Genomic DNA, 26,413 nt, shown 5'->3' on the forward strand with positions numbered 1-26,413 from the left:
AACGCCTATTATTTCCTTTTCTCACGTGAATAGGCAGGGTTAAGTTTTTAACCTTTAGATATCACCATGAAAATTACTGAGTTTAGTACTAACATCAAGACAAACAGAAAATGTAATAGGCCTACAAGTTTTTTTTTAATTGTTTGTTAACATGGGCAAACGTGCATAATCCAATTACGTATACGTGCTAATTTGCATAAATGCCACGACAGATCTAAACATTGGGTATAGCGGGTGAAAATGTCTTGTTGAAACTTGTTGACATAACAGTAAAAGACTTAATGTTAAGGTCTGAATGGAACCCATGTAGGCTAACCATGAGCATTAATACATAAAGGCAGGAAGAAGTAATTTAAACCAGCCTTTATTAATTATTATTGCAGAGATGGGGTTTGGGCCTGGGTCCGTGGGACTGTTTCTGGGGGATGAGTCTGAGGGAAGAACAGGAGACAAGGGTAAGGAGAATGCAGAAGACAAAGGTAGGTAAAATAAAAAGTGGCTGGATCAAACAATCAAATTACGTGAACAATGCACCAGAGAGAATCTCTTCTTCATTCGCTAATCCTAAACTTGACATCGTTTCACCAATAATAGTCGTAACACAGCTCAACACACATCCAGATGTCCCCAATAAATTGTAGTTGGTCACCAGGTATGTTTTCTTAATGTATAATGTAGGTTGAATAATCCATGTAGGAGAAACAAAAGGAAATCTTTCTTACCTGAGTGACAGCTTAGTGACAGTTGAGTGGACCTTGAATGAATGACTGAATCTCTGCCCCTTTGGTGACATTTGTTTGCCTCTAGTCTTTTACTGTAAGATGTCAACTAGATCACAAACAGAGTTTACAATGAAAAACCTGGAGGCGTAACTGTTTGAAGGTATATTATACTTTTGAGTGCTAGTGTTTTAGCCGTTTAACTAGTTAGTTTTAAAAAAAATTAACACTTTTATTTAATCAATGACCTATAAATGTGGTCAAAAATGAGAGGAAAGACATTTATAGTGTTACTATATATATATATAGCCTATATTTCAAACAAACTTTCTATTCATCAAAGAATCCTGAAAGAATGCATCAAGGCTTCCACAAAAAAATAGTAGTAGGCTATCTTCAGCAGCTATTCATATTATAATGATTTCTGAAGGATCATGTGACTGTAATCTGACATCTGAGAGTAATGATGCTGGAAATTCAGCTTTGCATCACAGGAAAATAATTACATCTTAAAATATATTAATACAGAAAATAGTTATTTTAAATTGTAATAATATTTGACAATGTTACTGTTTTTACTGCATCTTTGATCAAATAAATGCAGCCTGTGTGAGCATGAGACTTTTCAAAAACATTTAAAATATAGGCTTTCACTTTAACTTTTGAACAGTAGTGTATACACACACACACACACATACTGTATACATGTTAATTACATATATTTTTTAAATGAGATAAGGATGTTAAAATATAATTTATAGATATTGCACTCACAAAGAGCAATTTCTAGCTGTAAAAATATTTCACAGCTGAAACATGCACCAAATTTCCAAGACTTTTTCCGTCCTTTTCCCTGATAATTTTAGGCCTTCATTGAGATCTAAACGTAATTGATAATTGTATTGAGACACAGCGCACTGCATAATCTTAATACCAACATCAATAGAGCACCATGAAATGTGAAATAAATATCTTTTATTATTTATTTTCATCATCATTAGCAACACTTTACAAAGTGCCAGCCGTCATAGACAATCTCATAATGTCATCCTGCAAATAGCCCGATCAGTGCTGCCATCAGCAGACCACAGAGATGCCAATCATGCGTAGAATTTGAGTAAAAAAAAAGAGAGAAAATAAAAATATATATATAAAAAAAATATGCGTACCACTGATATACAGATTTGATATAAACAGGCTTATTGGTCACAAACCAAATTGAATTATAAACATGGCTTTTCTCATACAATAGACAAAGAGAACAAACAACAGATACAAGTTCTGTACCAGATAAGTGTACTGTCTACAAAAACGTACATTTCAGAGTTCTTATCTTCTTTTGTATTTCCTTTTTTTTTTTTAAATAACTTTTCTGTCATCAGTTGTACAAGGCGCAAGGCATTGAGTGTGCTGGCAATAATCTCACTCAATCGGCACACAGAAAAGGAGTCTCTTTGAAACACAGACAAACACATACAGACACACTCAGACAATATAACACCCACACAAACAAATACAAAGTGCATTCATGACCCTGGAGTGGCAGCAGTGGCGTGTTTGAGTTGACGGAGAACTTCCCGTAATCACTTATTATCATAAATTAAACAGAATGCATTCTGCAGCTACGGGACTCTATTGTTAAGTCGAGAGATATAAAAAAAAATTAAAAAAATCCAACATTTTATATACAGGCAAATAGTTATATGATGCCACCTAGTGGTGGAAACAAAATCTGACATTACATTCCAGTAGGAAGATTCCCGATTTGCATTAAACCATCCTCTAACCAGGGTACCAGTCATGTTGGTCTAAATCAGTTTCTTTGGCACTGGTCAGCATTTAGACATTGGGCTCTCATTATTTAAATCTGAATTCATAAAAGAACCAGCCATCGTGTGTGTGTGTGTGTGTGTTCATTTCACAAGGATAAGAGCATAGCGGTGGCAATGAATTTACCACAGACAAGTGCCAAACGTGAGCCTCAGGGAGTGACCAACTTAGCCAACAAAGCTGGTAACCAGGGCAACCGTTTTCTCAGATTCTCTGGAACAGAAAACAAGCATTCAGACTCACACAAGATCGCTCAAAAACAAACGCAAAATGACTGACGAACACTGGCAAAAGTATTAAAATCAGTGTAAAAATCATGGTCTCAAAATGTGCAAACATTTCAGCATCAAAAGAAAATTAACAGTACATACATTACAAACAAACACTGCCTACTTTTCTTGTAGTATGTCTGTACACCATCTGAAATAGTAATGCTTTCGCTGCTTAAATGAAAATAAATGTGGATTTAGTTCTACGAACTGGCACTTTAAACCTATACAGAGCAGAAATTTAGCTCATTATACTGGGTGCGGAGAAATTCCTTCAAATACTGCCACAGCAACCCAAGGTTGGCAACACATGGCATCATAAAAGAAAAACCAAAATAAAGCTGCACGGGGCTTACAAAGTGGGCCTGCCCCTTTTTTAAATGGCTGTAGGCCAAGTTTGGACTCGGATCGAGAACTGCTAATACAGCTGGTCTATTGTGTGAGCGGGTCTTCCATGTTTTTCGTTCCCAGATATCACGATCTGGAACAGCCGCATGAAATCATTCCAAATTAACTCAACACAATGGAGGTAGACTCTCTTAGTCACCAACAGAAAACAAAACTGTAAACGTTTGCTTGGAGTGTAATCATACCATCTGAGTCCCGTTACTATAGCTGTACCTACTGTACCTACTGACAGCAAAGCTAGTTTCTCTGTTATCACAATCTTTTGGCCCTGGCGTTCATACAGGACACGTTCTTGTGTTAAAACAACACAACAGATCCCATTCGACCAGAATGGGTTTTCATTGGTCCATTGTTTTAAAACTAACAATGATCCGTGGACACATGGGTCAATGGCAAATAATAGCCTCCCATGATTCTTAAAAATTTACTTTTTGTTGGTTTCATATGAGTTTAATGACTTTAAACACAGTCTTACCAATAACTCTTCAAGTTAAAAAGATTTTTATTAAATTGTAATACTTTTTTTTATTAAGCTTGTATTAAAGTAAATATCATAACACATTTTACTACCTGAACTAACCTGTCATAAAAATAGGTATTGTCATAAATTATATAATATTTTAAGAGACTTGTTGACCTTGGCACGCAGTCATGATTGTGCAAAGGCCCTCTATATGATATCGGCATGTTGATTTCAGCACGACTTTGATTTAGCCGTTCAGATATTAAAAAGCAGTGAAGCATTTATTTTAATGTGGCTTTTTTTCATCATTATGATATCAGGATAGTTGTATCACCCTGACATATTTGATAGTATTCTCCCAAATATATATATGTATCAAAATAATTTTAATTCAGAAGTTAAAAATATTCTCATCACAGTATGTGCTAATGTAATATATGAGTATGTCATTGAACCAAATGTATAAATTTGACCGATAATTGACAGATTTACACACAAGAGCGTGTCCTGTTCGAACGTGTTCTGTAAGTACGGAGCTTATTTTTATTCTTATACTCAGGTCACTACAAGCAAGCAATATGAAATCACTGCTTGAACTTTAAATGTTCGTTTCCATTATACGACTATTAAATGAACAGACGTGTATGTTAAATTACAAGTACCATACTCTCATATTTATGAGAGGGGAAATCTATAACCTTTGAATTAGGAACGGCAGTTTGTGACGAGGAATAAAGAAAACAAACCCAATGGATTATGGGAGGAGCAAGGGTAACCCCATAAATGCATGTATTCACCTACATGAAGGCAGGCACTACAGCACTACGTGAAGGAGAGATCTTGAACAGCAACGCGACTGCTCACTTAAATGCACTAGCAGAGAGTGTGTAACCAAGTGCTTCACAAGTCCCAAGGCATCGTGGGATAGCGAGGTTAATTTACAGGCAAACCGTTAAGTACTGTCAAGTGCTGAGTATTGTTATGATCTGTGAAATTCTGCACATTCTGAAACCTGCAGAAACACATTAGAGTGAGAAACTCAGATGAGAACAACACTGCTGATGAATTACAACATCAGACTTCTGGCATGGAAAATATCAGCAGAAAGGATCCAGGTTGTGTTGTGTTGACTGGAAGTGCACTTACAGTTTCACCTTTCTTGTTGAGCGCAATCCATTTCTCTATTCCAATCTAACGCTCTATGTTCTTGAGTTTTATAGTGGAATCAGAGCGATTCATACTGTAAAATGTTGGTGAACTAATGTCCAGGCACTAAACCCTGCCTGTGTGGTTCAGGTTTTTCGCTTTGGTGAGTGAGTGTGTATTCAACCTGCCTACCTGATCAGATTGAAGTGTACGGCACTGTGTTGAAAGAATGCACAGGTGAATCTGACCCGAGATCAGTTTGCCAGCAGAGGGACCAAAAAGGGGAAAAGGCAGAGCGGAGCTGCTTATGCTGATCTAGAAACAGTATGAAGAGCCGAGCTGTTCTAAATAATTCCTGTACGGACCAAAAGTCAGAAAGACTTGTGAGTAGCTGTGCATTAAACCTAGAAAATTCTAGAAAAATGATTGGACACTTAAGACAGAGCTGAATACAAAAAAAAAAGAGGAAGGAGATCAGATGTTTGTAAAAAGGCACACAGTAAAAACAGAACCGGAGCAGAAGGTAGAAAGGAACGGGTACAAGAGAGCCTGACGAGTTCTAGAGCTGGAGAGAGTGAATACACTCCGGTATATGTGGCTGCGATCGGAAGGTGAGAGAGAGTTCAAATGTAAATGTTTTTACAGCATAGTGAGTAAATATTCTACAGTAGGATCTTCGATCAGAGTTCATGTGCGTGTGTGTGTGTAGGTTCTAGGAGGACTGTGCAAGAAAATGAGAACTTTAAGGAGCCATGACAGCTGAGTCCCATACATCCTGTCATCTATTCTGTTTCATTTCATTTTTTTTTCCTTTTACCCTTTAGCAGCGTATTGGCGTACCTGTTCTGGGGTTGACATTCCGAGATCTTCCTGCATTAACCCAGTGCATCCAGAACCCAAACGGACTCCCCAGAGCCAAGGCTCACAATCATGGGGGATTTTAAAACATTAAAAACAAGGAAATGAAAGTCTTTAAAAGACAACATCCTTTAGTCTTTTGGGGTACCGATATCCATTAGTCTTTAGGGGTACTTACCCCAGAGTGAAATTAAGGTGCAATGTTTTCGTACGGAATCAAGCTGCTCCAAATCACCGTCCTGCCCCAGCAGAGGTGTGAGATTAGGCCATTGCCCTTTTCGCTATGCGCTCTGGTCCAGTGGGGGCTCTTAGGCCTGCTGGGAGGAGTCTCAAAAGGGGATGGTCCTACAGACACTTATATGGAAGTCTCTGATTGGTCAGAGATGGAAGGGGGAGTGGCTAGTAGACAAAAGTGTGCCGCAATAGGTCCTCAGCAGCGGGACGCTGTTTAGACTCCACAAAAATCCGTTTAAGGAAATCGCGGCAGTGGTCCGACACGTGAGCCGGCAGAGTCGGGTTAGTGGGCTGTGTGGCGATTTTAAAAATGGCTGCCATTGCTTCGTACTCCGCCCAGGGCGGCCGCTGAGTCAACATCTCCACCACGGTGCAGCCGATGCTCCTGGAATCAGGGCGGAATTACCATCACTATGATGAATTGTTTACAATAACATCATTTTTTTTTTTTTTTTTTTACACAATGTGGAGGAATTTTGCACACTTTAAGGGCTTACCAGATATCAGCTTTCCTGCCATACCCCTCTCCGCTGATGACCTCAGGGCTCATCCAGTACGGTGTACCTGTCACTGACTTGATGCCCGTACCGGACAGGCAGATGGTCTGAAGCCGCCGACTCGCGCCAAAGTCACCCAGCTTCACATTACCTGCAGAGTCCCGAAGGATATTGGCACCTACATGAATAAAAGAACAGAGAAACATTTTTTTCATTATGGGGGGTGGGGGTATCTTGACCTGAAAAAAAAAAAAACCTTGTAAGATAATAAATTAAATATACGATATATATATATATATATATTATATTTATAAGAATGTCAAAAGTACCATTACAAGATGTAATATAGGCCTAAGTCTCAGGTGTCCCCAGAATGTGACTGAAGTTTAAGCTCAAAATAACCCACAGATCATTTATTATACCATGTTGTAGATGCACCTTTTTCAGCGAAAGCAAAAATATGCTGTTTTCGAGCATTTATCTTTAAATGCAAATGAGCTGCTGCTCTCCACCCCCTGTGCCTTTACACCTCGTGCCTGGATACATCTGTTTGGTTTTGATTATAATCTATCGCAGCCACGTGACTTTGCAGTTGTTCATCATCATGAAAGTTTACACGTTTAAACGCCATTTCATTTTAAACTTCTGATGTATGGTTTTCTGAGCGCACAGAAAGCTGGCTGTCAGACGGCGCATCCCGTGAGTATTAAACTAATTTCTCTTTTGCGTCTTATTGTGCTTAAATTGTCAAATACACACAAGGCTATGTCAAAAACACACAAAGTTCACAAACACAGCCGGTCATGTACGTGAACGTAAACAGCAGGGAAATAAATCGCATGTGTATATTAGATCTGTGTATTAAAGTGGCAGCAGTTGAATGTACAGTACCTACTGCAGCTATATATGCTGTTAATATGACTCAAACAACAGAAGAAAAACAGAAAATCACTCACTGCTCTTGACTGAATAACTTAAGTAGCTTTAAAGGGGTTCTATAATGCCCCTTTTTACAAGATGTAAAATAAGTCTCTGATGTCCCCAGAGTGTGTACTTGAAGTTTTAGCTCAAAATACCCCACAGATCAGTTTTTATAGCATGTTAAAATTGTCACTTTTTGAGGGTGAGCAAAAACGTGATGTTTTTGTGTGGGTCCCTTTAAATGCAAATGAGCTGCTGCTCCCAGCACAGAGGGCGGAGCTTCAAAAGTTTATGTGTTAGTAGCTCTGATAATGCAGTTGGCTCACCTTTGATGTCTCTATGTACAATCATGTTACTGTGCAGGTAGCACACGCCTTCTAGTATCTGCCGTGTATATTTACGTGTGACATTCTCCGTCAGAGCACCGTACGACTTCAGCTGGTCTTTAATGGAGCCCTATGGACAAATATTCAACATTCCATAAATAAAAAGACAAAATACTAGCAATCTGACTGTAACTTGTCAAACTTTCTCTCACAAAAATAAAAGTTTTGACAGGCTGACTGGTTGCACAAATCCTTCACTAAATGAACTCACTGAATCTATTGGGGCAGTTCAATTAACATCTCATTTACTGATCTTTTCAGTCATGCCCGACTTGTGAAGAACCAAGAGCTGTCAGTGTGTTATGTATATTTACTGTTTTTGAGATTAACAACATTGTAATTAGGTGCTAATTACAATATAGTTACACAAACATTCAAAATTATATTTTAATTTTAAAAATACTATCGTTTAGTTTAGGAGCTTCCACACAGCAAAAACTCTAAGGGGAAACAATCAGCGCTCAAGAATGTGTGTTCCAAGTCAGTGAATTAACATGCACTTACCCCAGGCATGTACTCCATAAAGATAGAAAGCGTTCTTTCATGCGTGTCCCGCAAGCAGCCATAGTACTGAACAATGCGCTCATGGAAAAGATTTTTCAGCAGCTGAATCTCACACTCCAGGGCACTCACCTCCTGAACACAAACACAAACAAAGTGCAAAAGTTCACTTGACACCAAATTTAAAGTCGTCTACCTTACAAAGCCTGAAAAAACAGTTCACCTTGCTGGTTTCTGGACTATCCGGGTCAAACTGAACCTGTTTAACTGCCAGTTCTCTGCCTGTGTCCGCATCGTAGCATAGAAACACTCGCCCGAACGCTCCTTGCCCCAAAAGCTTCCCTAGACGCCAGTTTGTAGGAGCCCGAGGGGCTAAACACAGAGAAGAGAGAAGATTAAACCAAGAACAACACACTATACAGTTTCCCATCCGGTTTTTAACCAAATAATTTAAATTACTTTTCTAGCTCTTCATGCTTGTCAGATTTGTAATTTATAAAAAAACTATACATTTTCAAAAAGCAATTCATAGCTGAGTACAGTAGGTTAAGAAATTTTGTAGGACAGGACTTTGATTGGATGGAAAAAAGTAGGCTAAGAGATTACTGGTTGGTTGCATCAGTACACTACATTGAAAACGTTTGGGATTGGTAAGATGTCTTTAATGTTTTTGGAGGAAGTCTCTCTTATGCTCACAAGGCTGCGTTTATTTGATAAAAAAAATTGAAAAATTTCACAATATTGTGAATTACTACTTTGATAAAATATTTTTCTAACATTCTATTTTTTTCCAAGACTCGGATTCATAGAAATCTCAAAAGAACAGCATTAATTTGAAATAGAAATATTTGGAACAAATGTCTTCACTGTTCAATTTAATGCATCCTTGCTGAAAAAAATCTTACTGACCCCAAATTTTTTAATAGGAGTGTATACATTGTGCACAAGACGACATTGAAATTATTGTGTTACTGGAAACAAAGCAAAATAAATTTGCACCTGAGCAAATTATAAATGCAAAATGTGTTACTCTCAAACTCAAGGACATTTAGTAATGTCACATTTGACAAATCAGAACAGAAATCAGAATAAGTTTCATCTGCTTATAGAAAAACATCACTCTGTGATCACAGGCCGACAAGTTCAAGCATGTAAACACCAAGATCATCCACAATGGGAACAATGTTAGTACAAAGTAAACTGGTACAACACAACATGTGCCCTAAATCCACTCACAGCGGCTGGGAGGGCTGATGTCCATGACTGATAGAGTAGGGTTAGAGCTGGGCTCTATATCGCTGCCACGGCGTCTGCGCCCTGGTTCCTCTAGCTCGGGAGTGAAGATGCTGCTTCCACTGCTAGTGCTGGGGCTCTGCTGCTCTGTAGGACTGAAGTTGACCGGAGAACGGAAACCATGAGCCTGTGTCCGCCGCGCCCTTGGAAAGGTCTTCCGTCCTGAGTGGAGAAAGATGATCTAATTTAGTAACAGCACGTGCAAGTTCGAGGGTGCCTGGTTTTGCTTTTTAGAAAGATGACTAAAGCATCCATTTTTACAATATAACCTCACCATCGCTGTAGTCCTGCAAACCAAACGAGATGTGATATCGCCTAGGATAGGTTCCTCCCTTCCCTGTTTTTTCAAACACTGGTATATCGTACTCTGCGAAACAGCAGCACAGAAACATGATAGATTGAGGAGTTCAAACTAACGCAAGCTCTCATGTGACATCAAAGCAGAATGGGCAGCAAGAGCTTACCAGGGAACTCTTGATGGTTATCTGGGTAGCTCAGGGCTCGAGGCATACGAGATTTGGGATAGGTTTCACTGTAAGAGATGCAGTGAAAGAGTCACTCAGTATTCTTAATCTAAGTACAAACGTGAACTGCACACTACCGTTCAAAAATGTGGGGTCAGTGAGATTTTGGGCTGAATTTATTTATTTAAAAACACAGTAGTATTGTGAAATATTATTACAATTTAAAATAACTCTAAATAAATAATATTTTGATATACATCAAAATTTAATTTATTCTTGCAATTGCAAAGCTGAATTTTCAGCAGCCATTACTGCAGTGTAACACGATCCTTCAGAAATCATTCTAATATGATGATTTGGTGCTTAAGAACATTTCTTATGTTGAAAACAGTTATGCAGCTAATATCATTTTTTTGGAAACCATGATACATTTAAAAAAATAACAATTTATTTGAAATAGAAATCTTTACATTATAAGTAGAACTATTACTTTTGAACTATTTCATGCACCTAGGCTGAAGAAAAACATACATTTCTTAAAAAAACAAAATCTTACTGACCACAAACTTTTGAACAGTAGGGTAAGTCTGTGAGATCAAAAGTTTCTGTGATTGTCACTGGATGCCTGGTCATGTCATGTGGCATCCTGACACAGGTTAAAAGAATGCTATTAATACAAGTTCAAATCTACCAACAAAATCTGTGAAATGCTGTCAAATTTCACAGAAAATACATGATGAACTCATCCTTGAGTTTGTAAAAAAGCACAAATTGCATTTACAGTAATCCACCTATACAAGACGCCTATCGACAAGGCACTGATTTCTGCAACAATTTGATTATGGGATCTGTATCAGTTAGTTGTTTACCTATCAAGTGGACTGTCCAGGGAAGGACAGCTGCCTGATGCTGAATTCTCAGGACTGCTCATAGACAGAGGGTCCAGCATCTAAAGAGAGAAAGACAGAAAACGATTAACAAGCCATCAGGACACTGGACACGGACTCTTGCTTTAGTACACCCACATCAACCAAACCAGACGTGTTATCAGACTATGTACCTGGTCCATGCTCTCTGGTATGAACTCGCCCTCACTGTTGATGCTGGTGAAAGAGCCGTTTCTGGCCACTTGCTGCAGAGCATCAGGAATATAGCCTGGAGGAGGGGAACTGCGATCGGTGGACTGAGAACCTGAAGAGGGAGAGGACACAGACAAAATGCTGTTTAAAATGTCATTTATGTTGTGGTTTTATTTGAAGAAACATCTTACTTGAAAAATCTGAACAGAGTAGTTTCAGTTATTTGGAGCAGTGGGGTTGAAAAAGTATCAGTCCAGTCATTTGAAAGGTAGAGCAAGTCATTATATTTTGATAAAAGATTTAAGTCATCATTAAATGCATGTTGCACTAGTCTTTTCTTTCCTATCGTGACGTATATACAAGTGAAACCGCTTATCGAGCAAGAAAAAAAAATTTAGTACGGGATTTGATTTTGTCCATCAGGATATGATTGGATCATTCATTGGATTGGTGTGGTTTGCTACCGCAGCGATCTCATGTGAGTGACAGGTTGTCCCGCCCTCAAGCCAGAAAACATGTCATCAGAGAAGAGAAGAGATGTCGCTGCAAGTGGGAGGGGAAACTATTTTGATTACTGATTAAGAGGGCACATGAATTTAATGTTTTATTGTCAATTGTGATTTTATGTTGACTGTGAAAAATTCACCAATGAATTGTGCACAATAAAGGCAAGAACATAAAATGAAGAAAGTAAATTTTGGTTTTATGTTGACTTCATGACAAGGATGCAATTCAGAAACACTGAATGCAACCCACCTATGAGTGCCAGCATGCTCTTTTTATCTGCAGCACTGAAGTCTGTGTTGTCCAAGTTCTCATGAGCAGGCAACATGTCTTTACTGGAGACAGAATTCTGAAAGCGCAAGTAGTAAACATCTATATTACATTTAAGGCATTTAGCTTTTATATTAGATCACAGGTCTCGGACTAACACTTTCTCTCTGAGCATGGTTTATAATGATCACTGACCTGAGTGCAAGAGGGGAGCACCAGCAAGATTTTTAGGCTCTTCATATGCACTGAACGATCCAACAGCTCCACAGCTTTATCCAGATCATCCTGAGTACGCAATGGAATCACAAGCTACAGGAAAGAGAAAAGGTAAATCGTCAGGAAAACAAGAATTATGGCAGCCATATATCAAAACATTCTAATAAATACAGTATATCTTAAATGTGATAAAGCTGTGGATTCTGTTACCTCATTATTGGTGTAATGCAGGTCCATGCTTTGCCCAAACGCTACTTTAGCTTTGGCGCTCAGATCTTCCAGACTGACAGGTCGAGGGAACTGCAGGATCCTTAAGTAAAAGATAATACATTATAAATCATCACACCATCATATGCTACTTTAACAGAATCAATCAAAAAGTTCCTTCAAATGCATTCTGTAATTACAATAATTACATCATTAGCATCGCATTTAAGTTATAGTGATTACATGAGAATTCCAAAGAAAAAAAAAAGAACATTATTAATTCATATTCCAACTCAAGGAGTCTTTTCTGGCAGTTTTAGGTTCTTAGGCTTTATATACAACAACCCAGATGCATTGCACACAACCACATGACAATTCAAACTACATCACTAATTTCCTTAGTTCATTTGGCTTAGAGCAAAACATCTTGTGTGAAGTGATCCTCAAGGACTGGGAATTAAAACGCAGGTTTGGACAAACTAAAACAACATCCATTACACAGTGACTACAGGGCATGGTCGGACAGGTTTAATTACGAGAAACCTCAAGAGGGAAGTGATAAAAATAGGAAGTGGAGAGCAGAAGAGCAGAAGCAGGACTTGTGGTTATTACCTCTTCTCTCCTCTGTACTCAAACTTCACCCGCACGTCATTCTGTGGAGAAGCAAACACAGTTTTACACGCATCTCAAAGCACATAAATCATATTCACAACAGTCTGAATAGAACTGGGAAACCCACTGCATTGATTTTTGAGCACTTTTTATTTTCCCTGTGACTACATCATTAGATTAGTTTCACATTCCTTCCTTGGAACGATGTTTTAATGATGCCTCTTATTGAAACTTCAGTATAAAAAGGGGAATTAAAGTAGGTAACTGTCACGAATCAGTTCAAATTGTCCGTGTGGTATATTAATATATTATTAAAATGTTTGGTTTTGTTAAAACTATATTTAAAATATTAAAATGTTTTTGAAAAAATAAATCTGATAATTTTCCACTTCATATTGGTGAATATATATATATATATATATATATTATATATTATGATTGGGGTGTAGGGTGTAATGATACATTGTTATATCAAGATATCACGATATAAAAATGCGAAGATTTGTATTGATTTCTGTCCCTCTACATTAAACTACTGTATAATGTTGAACATAATGTAAAATAATGCAATGGGGTAATATTTGTGGGTCCTGACAATAATAAAATAATAATAATAATAATAATAATAATATTATTTTAATAAAGTAATCATAATAAAAAAGTTTCGTATCACGAGTTCAGTACCATGATTTGTATCGGTTGGTGAAATTAGTGTATTGTTACACCCCTGAAACAGAATGGTTCAATTTGTGCTACTGAATTTATTTTCAGTATTTTACATCTTACATTAAACATTTTGAATCTACTTAGGCTCAGTTCCTCAGATGGAAAAAAAGTACATAAATATTGAGAAAACTATTGCATATTTTTAAAAAGCTGAAAACTACTGAGACATTTTAAAGTCAGCATGAAATGGAAATTGGAATAGTCTTTTCTTCCCTATATTGAAGTATATGAGTGAAACAGCTTCTGGAATGAGAAAAACGTAGGGTGAGACTTAAATTTCATCCTTCAGGAATTGATTGTCTCGTAGGAAGTTGGGTGTTGCTAACTAACTGGAAGCAGATCTGAACGCCACTTTGCAGTCAGTTGTGGAGGATATTCAGGGGTGGAAAGAGTACTGAAAAAATATACTCAAGTAAAAGTACCATCAGTAGCGCGAGTGGAGTAAAAAGTACTTGTCCAAAGGTAAGAGTAAAAGAGTAGCTTATTTAAAAGTACCCTGAGTAATGAGATGAGATTCGGATTCTGCCCCCTTATAATAAACACTTGCTCGGCCAGAATCGACTCAATGTCGTGCAACTTCGGAAGCGGAGCCACACGCAAAGATACAAAAAAAATGGCATCCACACACCACGTGAAATGGGGTCTCGTGCACTCAACGTGCGCAGCACCCCACACCGCAATGACGTCATTTTTGCAGTGCACACCATACGCTCGTGTGGACGTGGCGAGTATAAACCAGGCGTAACCCTATGCTATAGTATGTGTAAGTGGTTTGCCTGTCTACACTGAATGATGTCATCATTCCCCTTATTCAGCTGTGGTCACATTTACAGTACATGCTCTGTTTGCAAGTGACATAAGAGAGTATTAATGATTTATTAGGCAATGTTTAGTTGACGTTTAGCTCCAACTAATTTCTCTGGGGGAAAAAACACTGTAAGCAGCTGGTGCTGATGTGAATTACAAGAGGCAATGCAAACCTGGTTCTTTGGAGAAGAGGCCTTGGGTTTGCTCAGGTCAGACAGACCAGATGGTCGACTGGACCGATGCAGCACCACCAGGTCTTGCATGATGGAATTCAAGGCCTCCTGTTCATCTGCAACATATTAGTAATAGTATTACAAATTCTCATTATAATTATTATGTATGCTACCACTTTATAGTAAGTGTCTTTAACTACTTCGTATTAATATTTAAATTAATCATTTGATGCAATGCACTTGTGTTTTACATTGCATATACATTTAAAAATTCCTACTTGTAAATACAAATGTAATTAATTACACTGTTGACCCACCATTAAACCTAACCATAACCGTGTCAATAACCTTTTTTGCAGTAAAATAAGAACATAAGTACATTAACCGTTTTTTTTTAGATGCAAGTATATAGCAGTTAAAGACATTTTTTACTACTAACAATTAACAAATAAAAAAATCTGTATTCTGTCTAATATTTACAGAGTACATACCCATTTTGACAGATCACCGGTTCACCCAGGAGTAAAGGAAAGAGGATTCTCCCATGAAATGGGATCCTTTCTCCTGTACAAGAGAACAATCCATTTATTACATAAATAATTGCATTAATTAATAATGAAATAATTCAAATATTTGTGACAATAAACCATTGTCGATCTATTAAGACTGGTGAAACCACTGGCACTATATTGTTCTTTGTTGGCACAAAACAGCAAAAATCTTTATATAGCAGCACATTAGAAACCAATGCTTTAGTCTAGGACAAGATATTACCATTTTTCAATATGCACAATCTCTCATTAAAAGACCCAGCTAGTGTCCTTTAGCAGGCAGCTGTCAAAATCTGAACTGAATAGGGCAGGATGGCAGCAGCTTGTCTGACACTGAGGTGTTTACACACACATAAACATCTATATTAAACTCCTAAATTCAAGACAACTACAGTACAAGTAAACATCAATAGCTTAGATAAATAGCTTATCAGTGCATGTCACAAGTCAAGACACTGTCTTACCACATTTATGACTATGTATGATAGTTTGAGTAAAACATTAGCAACTCAAAAAATTATATATATATATATATATATATATATATATATATATATATATATATATATATATATATATGACAAACAGTAAAAGGAAATGTCAGTTAAAACTCTTAACGGCACCCAAAGCTAATAATCAAGCTAACTAACGTTAGATAGCATACATACCTGTCAAAACTAATGGCAGGTCAAAGTAACCAAATGCGATGACATGCTGATATATAATTAAGGTCATAATGGCATTTAGGCATTCGATTTAGCCTTGTCTGGAGCACGACACAATGTTAAGAAGAACCTAAATTATATTTATCAACACACAGTTAGCCGCTTAGCTCTCTAGGCCAAATTAGCATTGCGTCAGGATGCTAACGAACCGCTTCGCGCTTTAACAGCTAACAGAGAGATTCTTACAGACTTATCTGATTAAAATGTCTTTGTTATGCAGTCACCTAATAAAACAAATAAATAAAGAGCATTTAATCACCTGGGTGAGCTCGGTCCGTTCACTTCCTCATCCACAGATATGAGGCCTCGATACGAATCTGACACTCTGACACTCAAATAAATGGCTTTAACTTCAGTCCAAGGCCTGGCTAAGCGACCAAATCATCTCGCGCTGTCTCAAACACACTTTAAAGGCTGAGTGAAAGCCACTGACGATGATTCCAGGTGAATTTGTGGATAAAAACAGCTAATCTTCGACCGCGGACCGGGGTTTGTTTACATTGGGTTCTACGCGCTGGACCTGACTATCAACTGTTGTCAATTAGACTGAGAAGAATTTTGAGAATCACGAACTAGGACGATAACAATGCACAAACTGAGAAGGTCTGTTCAGAAAATTAATCCAAAAGAGCGTAACGACACATTTAGCAAATATATGTTACGTATTAAGTACACTTAAAAACACTACACAGTGCACACGCAGACACACACTACTTTGGAACAGCACCGCGGTCCTTTGACTCAATCAACTCACGTGTCTCCACAGCGCCATCTGTCGACTGTCATCTAATGCTTCGCATGGCCAGAGACTCGCCAGTGTCAAGTTGTAGCCAATCAGAGAACGTGGTTCGCTTGTTCTCGACCAATCAGAACAATGAATGCTCAAAGAATAACTCCCATTTGATTTACAGGCACATGTTTGCTGCGTGCGCGAGTGCACCTACTCGCTTGCCTTTGGCATATTTAATTGGGTAATTTTTAATATTGATAATTCAGTCTATTTGACTAAACGACAAACGTCGCATTTTTAATGACTTTAAGTCTATATATAAATGCTAACTATTTGACCTTCTCCAGTCGTTTTCATGTTAATCAAACCATTATGCCATCTGGTGGATAAAGATGAGGATTACATAGAGTTGTATATATGGGTAACTTTTTTTTTTACTTTCTGTGTTTGACTTTGAAGAGTCATGTGTCATCACCACCAGTATATCAAAGTTTTAGTAAATAAATGAATTCTCAATTAGAAGGTCAAAAAGATCATCTTTATTGACTCAAAGTTCTATACAGCATTGTAGTGTTAAGTTTTTGAGAGGCACTTTGTGTAGTTCAGGTAAATTGTGATAGATTATGATTTTTTTTCTTCTTAAATAGTGTTTTGAACAGAACAAACAACACATGAATTAGTGAAGTGTAATTTATTCATACAAAGTTCAGTAACTTATTCAAAAGCCTGTTTCCACATATCAAAAACTTCCAAATATCACACAATGTAATACTTCACAACCATCAAAACCAACATTCATGTTATCCAAAAGCAGTTCATTTTTTAGCATGTCCCATTATCCATTCGTTGCCTATAAGGCTAGTGCACAACATTTTGCATTTGGCATTAAAATCTTTTCAATTACAGAGTTTTAGTGGAACCAACACAAAATCATCACTCTTGAATATCAAATGAGATAGCCACATTCAAATAAAGATGGGCATTGTTGTGATTAGATGTGTTTTCTTTAAACGATATTTAATATTAGTGTCCACAGGACAGGATATTAGCATGATCTTCTAAAGTAGCTTTGTAGTTGTAATAGGATTTACTCACTCATGTTTGCTTTAGGAATTTCCTGTTTGTAAGCTAGAAGTCTTTGACTGTATATAAGCGTACAATGTTAAATAAATAATGAGCTTAGCACTAAAGCTAACTTAATAGTAAAACAACTATATACAAGGTCTTTTTGACCATATTTCACAATGATTTTAAGGCGGAGTGAAACCAAAAAAAACTATGAGAAAAAGTTACACTGCTAGTATGATGTAAATGCATGTGAAGAAAATGAGAATTTGTCAACACAATTCTCCAAGTAATTCGTATTGATCCGACTCCATAAAATAGTGTCTGTTTAAACATTTAAAAAATATTTGGTCAGCTGATTGGCTATAAATATTCAAACAAGAAAACTAACAATTATCTAATAAAAATGTTCTTAGAGGTACTCTACACAAATAAAAAAAAAATATTGTTTGTTAGATAAAAGCTAGAAGAGGCACTGTTATACACAATGGCATCTTTAGACTTCAAGAAACACAGTGTGGATTATGGTTTACATGAATACATAGTGTAATGACAGATTACTTTCGGTCCACAAATCTAAGGTTGATGGGTGCTCCTGGACAGAGCAGGCCATGAGTCTTAGCATGCACATCAGTGGTCTGGGAACACACCTCAATGTGGAACTTCTGCAGGAGCTGTGATAGACAAGAACATCAGTAAACCATTAGACAAGGGAATTACAATTCACATATATGACAGCAGTAATGACAACAAATTACACACCTGTGTGAGAGCCAGGTGCATCTCGAGCTCAGCTATTCTCCTCCCGATGCAGCTGCGGATGCCGTAGCCAAACGGGATGGAGCCGAAGTTGTCGACGCGGTCAGAGGCATCCTTGCGGATCCAGCGATCTGGACGGAATTCTCCGGGACGGGGAAAGTTCTCCTCATCCACTGAGGTGGAGTAATGACACAGAGCCAGCTGAGTCTGCGAACAAAGGAAGTTGTTGGTTATTGATTTTTATTTAATAGCTATTGATAGTTTGTGTTTTTAGCATTTTACTGAGCCCCCCTAGTGGGTTATTCACTTATTGCAGAACAACCGTGTCATCTTTTTAACGCGATTAACAGTGAAATGCAAGTCAAGTGTGTGTTTTTTTTCTAGGCACATCCTATCTAGGTAAAGGTAATTTATAAATCTAGAACTGCAGGAAAGACATGAAGGCATGAAGCAATTCTCTACTTTTTGTGGCATGTTTATGGCACGGGCATATCAAAATATGCATACACATAGTCAAATGGTATATGCTCTTACCCCTTTAGGGATGAAATAACCTCCGATGATCAGATCATCCTGTGTAACGCGTCCGTTTCCAGGGAGAACAGGGAAAAGCCTGGAAGAGGGAAGTGTGTATGTAACAACACCATGCATTCTGCAGATCTCTTGATCTGATAGTGTTCATTTCTTGATTACTGTATAAATAACCAGAATTTTTATTTTTGGGCCTTTTAACAGTGGTGGTCATAGCTTACCTGAGTGTCTCTTTGACAAGCCCTCTAATAAGGGGCAGATACGCAACATCCTCTCCAGTTGGGACGCGCCCACCCAGCACTCTGTCCACTTCCTCAAAAATCTCCTGCTGTATTGTGGGATGTCTTGCCAGAAGGTATGTGCTCCATGACAGTGTGAAAGAGGTCTGCAGAGGGTAAGAGAGTACACAATTTCAAGACTTATTAGAAATTAGTAATATCAACTCTATTAGATTCCTTTGTCTGCTGAAGAATGTCTCTACTACAGGGTCGGAAATTAACAGGGGCTTGGTGCAAAATGACATCAAAATGAATAAAAATACCCCCATAATTCAAGATATGGGGGAAAATGCCCCTGTATTTAGTTATTGTTTTATTTATAACATATGATAAGCTTGTTGTTTTTCCTAAGTATGAGCATGATGCATGTGTGATATTGATTTATACAAGAGTTCAATAAACAAGAAGTCACATTTTAGACACAATATTGTTAGTTTTTGCTCTATTTCAGCAACTAAAATAGTTCCAAAGCTACAGTAGGACTGTTGCACGTCTATTGCACAGTGTTTCTTTACTGTACTTTAGTTTAATGACTGATTTAATATCTCACACTTGCATTGTTCCTGATAGAATGAATCAACCATTTTAAACAAATCGGTTGAATGAATGATTCAATGACTCACTCATTAAGACTTGCCAACACTTATGGGCAGTTTTAGTTTAATTTCCCCATAAATAATTTCCCATAATTTCATATTTCTTCATTCACAATTTTATATTTAATACATTAACCTCATAACATTAATTATTATGAAATTGGAATTGGAATGAAAATTCATCTAAATGCCAATTCAGATGCAGCTTCTGTGCCACTTTACATCTGGCAGTGCAAAGAGGGAATTTGTTGATGCTGGTTTCATTTGATTGTTAAAATTCAATTAGAATAATAAGACATTGTGACTGTTAATTTTTTTTTTTTTAAAGGACTCTAAAAAGGTCAATTAACCACTGATACCATATCACCCCCCACCCCAAACACACACACACATTTTGCTCCTTCATCCTGTAATGAAACACCTGCCATGCTTCCCTCCATTCATCATTAATTCAGATAAACTCAGATAAATCCGGGCTTAAAAATGCTGCTGTCATGTGTGTTCAGCTCCAGTGATCACAAAGCCTTTTCTTTTTGGGTGACTGATTCCTTTTTTAAGCATTAACCCATACCAGGCGCCTTGCCTCATAGAGGTGAACAGCGAGACAGACAGGCAGAAAGGGAACGATTACATGACAGGTTTTGGCTCACGATTGCTAATCTGATCCTACGGCTGAAAGAGAAAGAGAGGGAAAGATCAAAGGGAAGAGGACGCCAACAAACACGTCAGCGAAATGGGAGAGTCTTGGCGGGTCTTGTTTATTGTGGGTGAGACGTATGGGGAGAGGTCAGCGTGAGGTCAGGTGAACACTGAGGTTTCCATGGAGACCACGGACACCCGTTACGATCTGACCATTTGAAAAGAGTTCACGGGAAGAGGAAGAGGCGCCTAAGACTCATGAGAAGGTTTGTTTATCATCACCATTAAGTGCAACCGTTTTTCCAGCTGTCTCAAAAACACAATGTGTTCTGGATTCTTGAATCACCACACACACATTCACTGCTTGGAGATATTACAGCATTACTTTACTGAAGGCATGAGAAACAGTGTATAACTTGATTAATTTGGCTAGCCGACATGGGAACTAAGTGTCTACCAATTGTCAGATGAGTGTGACATAGTAGTGATGACATATTTTTGTAGGCAAACCCGGAAGTTCCCTCGACAAAAACCCAATAGGATTTCTCCATTGGCTTTTGGATTATTGCAGAAAATAAGCTCTGTTACTAACAAAAGTTGTTGATTTTAAAAAGCCAGAAGTAAAAAGCTTCGCATCCCCCAAAATATGAGTCATGAACCACAAGCTGAGAAGCGCTGACGTCTTATCCCCTTCCCAGCAGCCCTTGGACAGGTTCTTACCGTGTCCACTCCAGCCAGAAGCATTTCAGTCATGTTTGCGTAGATCTCCTCTAGATTCATCTCTCTGGTGACCAGCATGTGAGTCAGCAACCCTCCTTTAATCTCTTCGCCTTTATTCATCTTCGTTTTGATCTCTGAAAGCCTCTTGTCCACGTGGATCTGGCCTAAAACACACATTTGTACAAACTTTTAAAAAAAAATATAGTGAACAGAGTTGTAGAAGACCAACTTTGTCACAATGACACTGAACCCCACCACGGTTCCCTCTGCTCTTACTGAATTTAAAGAGTCCGTCCCATGAGCTGCAGAATTCCTCCCAGGGTTTGGGAATTATGGAACGCAGCCATTTAGGAATTGCACCGGCATACATGGTTGTCTTGAAAGAGCTGAACATGAGGTGCAGCGCAGCAATGTACTCTTGACTCATCTTGGGAATTTCATTTTCCAAGCAGCCCAGGCGAGTCTCATACAAAATGGTTGCAACACCTAGGAAGGAGTTAAACATTTAAACTGGGTGATTTTTGTATCATATTGCTTCACATTTATGTACTTAGCCTATTGAAAATGACCACCTACAATTAAAATCAATTACTTGCTAAGGTTGTCATGTGTTAATCTGAATCTGACCGGAATATTCAGATCACTGTTCTGGTGAAATCTACAAACTTTCAAACTAGAGAGGGCTGATCAGAGGGCTATGTAAGCATTTAGTTGGCGGTTTTCTTTAGCAGCAACAAAAGACAAATAAAAGAACATTAATATTCTCTACAGACACAATCGGATGTGAACACAAATCTGAATTGAGCTAATTAATGACACTATTGTAAATTGAAGTTGTTTCATCATTGATGAACTTTGCAGCATTGATTCATTTATTGATTCAGTGATGCTCAATTTAGTTCACTATAGTGTCAATGTTGCAAATTTAGTTATTTCTTGATGAACTTTGCAACATTGACACTATTATTGAACTAAACTGAATCAATGAACAGAATTGAGTTGATCAATAACACTTTGTCTTTTGTAGAGCTGCTTTATTGTTAAAATAGACGTTTTTATCATCGATTAACTTTGCAACAGTTATTTTACACAGTTTATTGTATAAATCACTATTTAAATAAATGTGAAAATGTGACAAAAAAAATACTGTATTATAAATTCCAAATCCAAAAACCCTCATCTGTCTGTGGAACATCTGATTAACACCAAGACTCAAACTCCTCAGCTTGATCTAATTTCATTTATACAAAGGCCTCATATTCCTTTCTAGAAATGGAACCTTTCTCTTAATTAAAAAAAAATCCCCATGTTAAGGGTAGCGGAAATCAAACCCCTATGAAAGGAAAACCCCGAGTCATGTTGACTGAAATCCAAACCCTGTCCTCTAATCAAATCATGAGTGTAAAACGTAATATATCACACCAGGCCACCTTTAGTACATAACAACTAGATTTTTCCACAAAAACACACACACACACACACACACACATACACAATGCCCTCAAGCTCACCTTCCATGGCATAGTTGAAGAACAAGTCATTGATGTTAAGGACAGTCTGGCCATCGTCCTGCTGGCTGCGCAGTGTCTTGACTCTCTTCACCAGGTCGACCACCACATCATTAACATCAGGGGCGAAAACAGACACATCTTTGGGCCGCATAATCAGCTGTCGCAGAACACTGCGCATCTTCAGCCACTCATCCCCCTCGCTGGACAGAGAAATCATCAGATATTTGTTAGCACAGGCAGGAATCAAAATAAACATATTGACATTACTAATGTGTCATTTACCTATAATACCATCTAAACGTTTGGGGTCTGTAAGAATGTTTAATGTTTATAAAAGAAATCTCCTGCATTTATTTGATTAAAAATACAGTAAAAACAGTAATATTGTGACATTATCACAATTTAATTTAATAACTATTTTGTATTTTAATTAGGGCTGTCAAACGATTAATCACGATTAATCGCATCCAAAATAAAAGTTTGTGTTTACATAATATATGTGTGTGTACTGTGTATAATTATTTTGTATATAAATGCACACACGTATATATTTAAGAAAAATATGTTATTTATATATAAAATGTTTATATTTATATAAAATATATATTATATATAGGCTACATTCAGTCTATATACAGTATATACATGCAAATATTTCTTAAATACACATGCATGTGTGGGTATTTATGTATTAAAAATAATTATACACAGTACACACACATATATTATGTAAACACAAACTTTTATTTTGGATGCGATTAATCGCGATTAATCGTTTGACAGCCCTAATTTTAATGTAATTAAAAATGTACCCAGCTAACAAAAATATATATTTCTTTAAAATATCCAGTTTTTTTTTAATATTTAAAAAACTTTTTGTTCTTGGTTATGCAAACGTTAAGGGAACATTCCATTTTCTGTGTTCTCTGAACATTTAGAAAACTAGTAACATTTAAAAAACATTCACCCAACCAAATGTTTTAGGTAAAAACAAAAACAAACAAAAAAAGGTAACATTTTAGTTTAAGGTCTTACTTAATTCTCATAATTAACTAGTTGGTTATTAGCATGCATATTACTAAGATTTTGGCTGTTTATTAGTATTTATAAAGCACATATTAATGCCTTATTCTGCATGACCATATTCAACATCCCTTAATCCTACCCAATTCCTAAACTTAACTACTACCTTACTAACTATTAATAAGCAGTAATTAGGAGTTTACTTAGGCACAAGTCATAGTTAATAGTTAGTTAATAGTGAGAATTGGACCCTAATATCCTGATTAAGTGCTCAAGAAACATTTCTTACTATTATCAAAGTTGTGCTGCTTAATATTTTTTGTGGAAAGCGTGGTCCTATATTTCAGGTTTCGTTGATGAATAGAAAGTTCAAAAGACCAGCATTTACTGGAAATATATATATATTTTGTAACAATGTAAAAGTTTTTACTGCCAACTTGGATCAATTTAATCTGTCCTTTCTGAATAAAAGTATCAAAAGTCTTATTGTCTTATAAAAAACATTTTAATCCAAAGTGACAAACGGTTACTAGCCCAGATTTGAACCTCTACCGTTGAGAAAGCAGTCGGTACTTACGCTGAGATGAGTCCAGTGGATCTTCCCCTCATATCTCTGTACTCCTTCCAGGACTCCATGTTTCCTCTCTGAGGAGTCGCACCTTCAGACCTGAGAACATGTGCCACCAAGTCTCTGTCAGCGATGGACACCACCAGCTGAGGTCCGAATCGAGATTTAAAGATCTTCCCATACTTCTGCGCATGCTCCGTCTACAAGAAGATTTGTAAACTTGATTAACATGGATCTGAATCATTTATAGCTTGCACACTAGTAATTTAAATGTTTTTTTTACTTCCAATGGATTTTTTTAAGGCTGAGTTTAGGCTAATCTACATTAGACACCTCAGAAATAGTGAAAGTAGAGAGTAGAGAGTTGTGATTGGGTCCCAACGGTCATTTGTTTAGATCAGTTTGAGTACTTACTGTTACTGACGTACTTTATGTACTCTAATGCTGGCTTTCCTTTAATCTCTAAATGCATCCGTGAAATAAGAACAGCTATATGGGAGACAACACAACCATGATCCAGCATTAAACTATTTTTTCCCATATCACATTAGTCATTTCCTGACTGACAATATCTCCACAAAGACCGTATATGGCTATTCATCAACTGTTCGGTATGCATGGGAAGACATTTCCTGGTATAGATGGCCCATTTGCAAATACTTGAAGCTGTTTGCAAATACAGCCTTTAATGTGAGCTTGCCCAATTTCATCCCCCTTCTCAAGTCGCCTGCCCTGTACCATTCCTACTGAGACAGCACAAAGGCACCTCTGTGTCTCCTCAGCGATCTGATTTTTCTCACTGTCCAAAGACGACTGAGGCACAATTGCTGATCCCTCATGTACATGTAAACTAATGCCAGTCATTATTGCATTAGTAGGGAGCATAATGGCTCCATTTCATTTCATTGTATATATGTGTGTGTGTGTGTGTGTGTGTGTGGGTGTGTGTGTGTGTGTGTGTGTGTGTGTGTGTGTGTGTGTGCTCAGAAGTGACCAAAACCTAACAAAATCTTCAAAAACCTCCCTCATTTGTAAATCTGCTATAAAAATAAAGCAATTAAAGGTTTTTAAAAATGTAAAAAAAAAATAATAATAATAAATGCAGAAAGTTTTGTGTGATGGGTAGGTTTAGGGAAAGGGTTAGTGTATGGAATGTCCCCATTTAGATAGCTAATTAAACGTGTGTGTGTGTGTGTGTGTGTCATTTAAAACATACTTCCTTGAAACGCAGTTCTGCATCATGGTTAATACTCCTGCTTATCTAATGGCGCAAATGCAATAATAATTCATGCATTTCAGAGAAATAATTCATGCATGCAGAGTTGCAGACTGCGTCTGGGTTAAAATCAGTTTTGTAACTGTCCCTCATGGTGGGGTGGAGACTCAACTCGCTGTTTTATGCAACTCCAAAAGTAATTCAACACCTCACGTGTCCGCGCTGCACATTACGTGTAGCCGAATTTTGGCTATGTTCCAATCAAATCAAAGTTTATTTATCATTCTTGCAACAGAAATTGCTGACACTGAAGGGTATTTCTGCCAGCTCGTAAAATATAACGTCTAACTTACATACTTGCGTCTGGGTATGTTCCACTGAACGTGTATTGAAGGTGTAAATGCAAATGCAAACACACAAAGGGCTCTTTTCAACTACAACGCGTCCCATCTGACATCTACCGTCTCCACTCACCTGGATCTCATGGATGCGGCTGAATCCATCCCGGTAGAAGAACTCAACGAGGTTCGAGAAAGTGCTGGGTCCGGGCATCTCCTGGAGGGTCTTCACTGTGGTCTCCTTCAGCCCCTCCACGGCCGGACTCACCTCGTTCTCTTCCTTCAGTTCCGCCTGACTGTGCGCCGCGATCTCCAGAGAGCCGCTCGCCGTGGACTTGTGCAGCCCGCGGGCTTGGATGAGAAGCTGCTTGCATGACTCCTGGAGCAGATTCGTGCGGGCCAAGTGTAGAATAGAGCTTTGGAGAGCCATCTGAAAGACTGTGCCACCAAGTTGAAGTCAGGAGGTTCTTGTAGGTGTGGAAGTGCTCGCAGACTGGAGTGAGTGAGCATTGATGAGTGGGGCGCAGCGGCTTTTAAAGGGTCCACGGGAGATCTGCGGGATCAGAGAAGGGGATTGGAC

The 26,413-nt window shown here is 37.8% G+C and overlaps 2 protein-coding genes across 2 annotated transcripts; both read right to left on the minus strand.

The window, feature by feature from the left end:
• Positions 1–5,620: 5,620 nt before the first annotated feature.
• Positions 5,621–16,626, minus strand: map3k2 (mitogen-activated protein kinase kinase kinase 2). The gene is made up of 17 exons (XM_056266984.1): positions 16,119–16,626; positions 15,075–15,147; positions 14,584–14,699; positions 12,878–12,918; positions 12,269–12,368; positions 12,038–12,151; positions 11,825–11,921; positions 11,050–11,180; positions 10,859–10,938; positions 9,990–10,057; positions 9,800–9,892; positions 9,469–9,687; positions 8,456–8,604; positions 8,236–8,367; positions 7,672–7,801; positions 6,425–6,602; positions 5,621–6,312 (listed from the first exon to the last, which is right to left on the minus strand). The coding sequence occupies exons 2-17, from the start codon at positions 15,076–15,078 to the stop codon at positions 6,093–6,095; spliced, it is 1,872 nt and encodes a 623-aa protein (XP_056122959.1). The 5' UTR covers positions 15,079–15,147; positions 16,119–16,626; the 3' UTR covers positions 5,621–6,092.
• Positions 16,627–17,265: 639 nt separating this feature from the next.
• Positions 17,266–26,413, minus strand: LOC130101288 (cytochrome P450 27C1). Its single transcript, XM_056266953.1, has 9 exons — positions 25,970–26,413; positions 24,289–24,479; positions 22,689–22,888; positions 21,454–21,663; positions 21,178–21,341; positions 19,166–19,329; positions 18,948–19,026; positions 18,417–18,620; positions 17,266–18,328 (listed from the first exon to the last, which is right to left on the minus strand). The coding sequence occupies exons 1-9, from the start codon at positions 26,261–26,263 to the stop codon at positions 18,212–18,214; spliced, it is 1,623 nt and encodes a 540-aa protein (XP_056122928.1). The 5' UTR covers positions 26,264–26,413; the 3' UTR covers positions 17,266–18,211.

This window comes from Rhinichthys klamathensis, unplaced genomic scaffold, assembly GCF_029890125.1.
Source record: "Rhinichthys klamathensis goyatoka isolate OS25496 unplaced genomic scaffold, OSU_Roscu_1.1 h1tg000254l_1, whole genome shotgun sequence".
In the NCBI taxonomy this organism is placed as follows: Eukaryota; Metazoa; Chordata; class Actinopteri; order Cypriniformes; family Leuciscidae; genus Rhinichthys; species Rhinichthys klamathensis.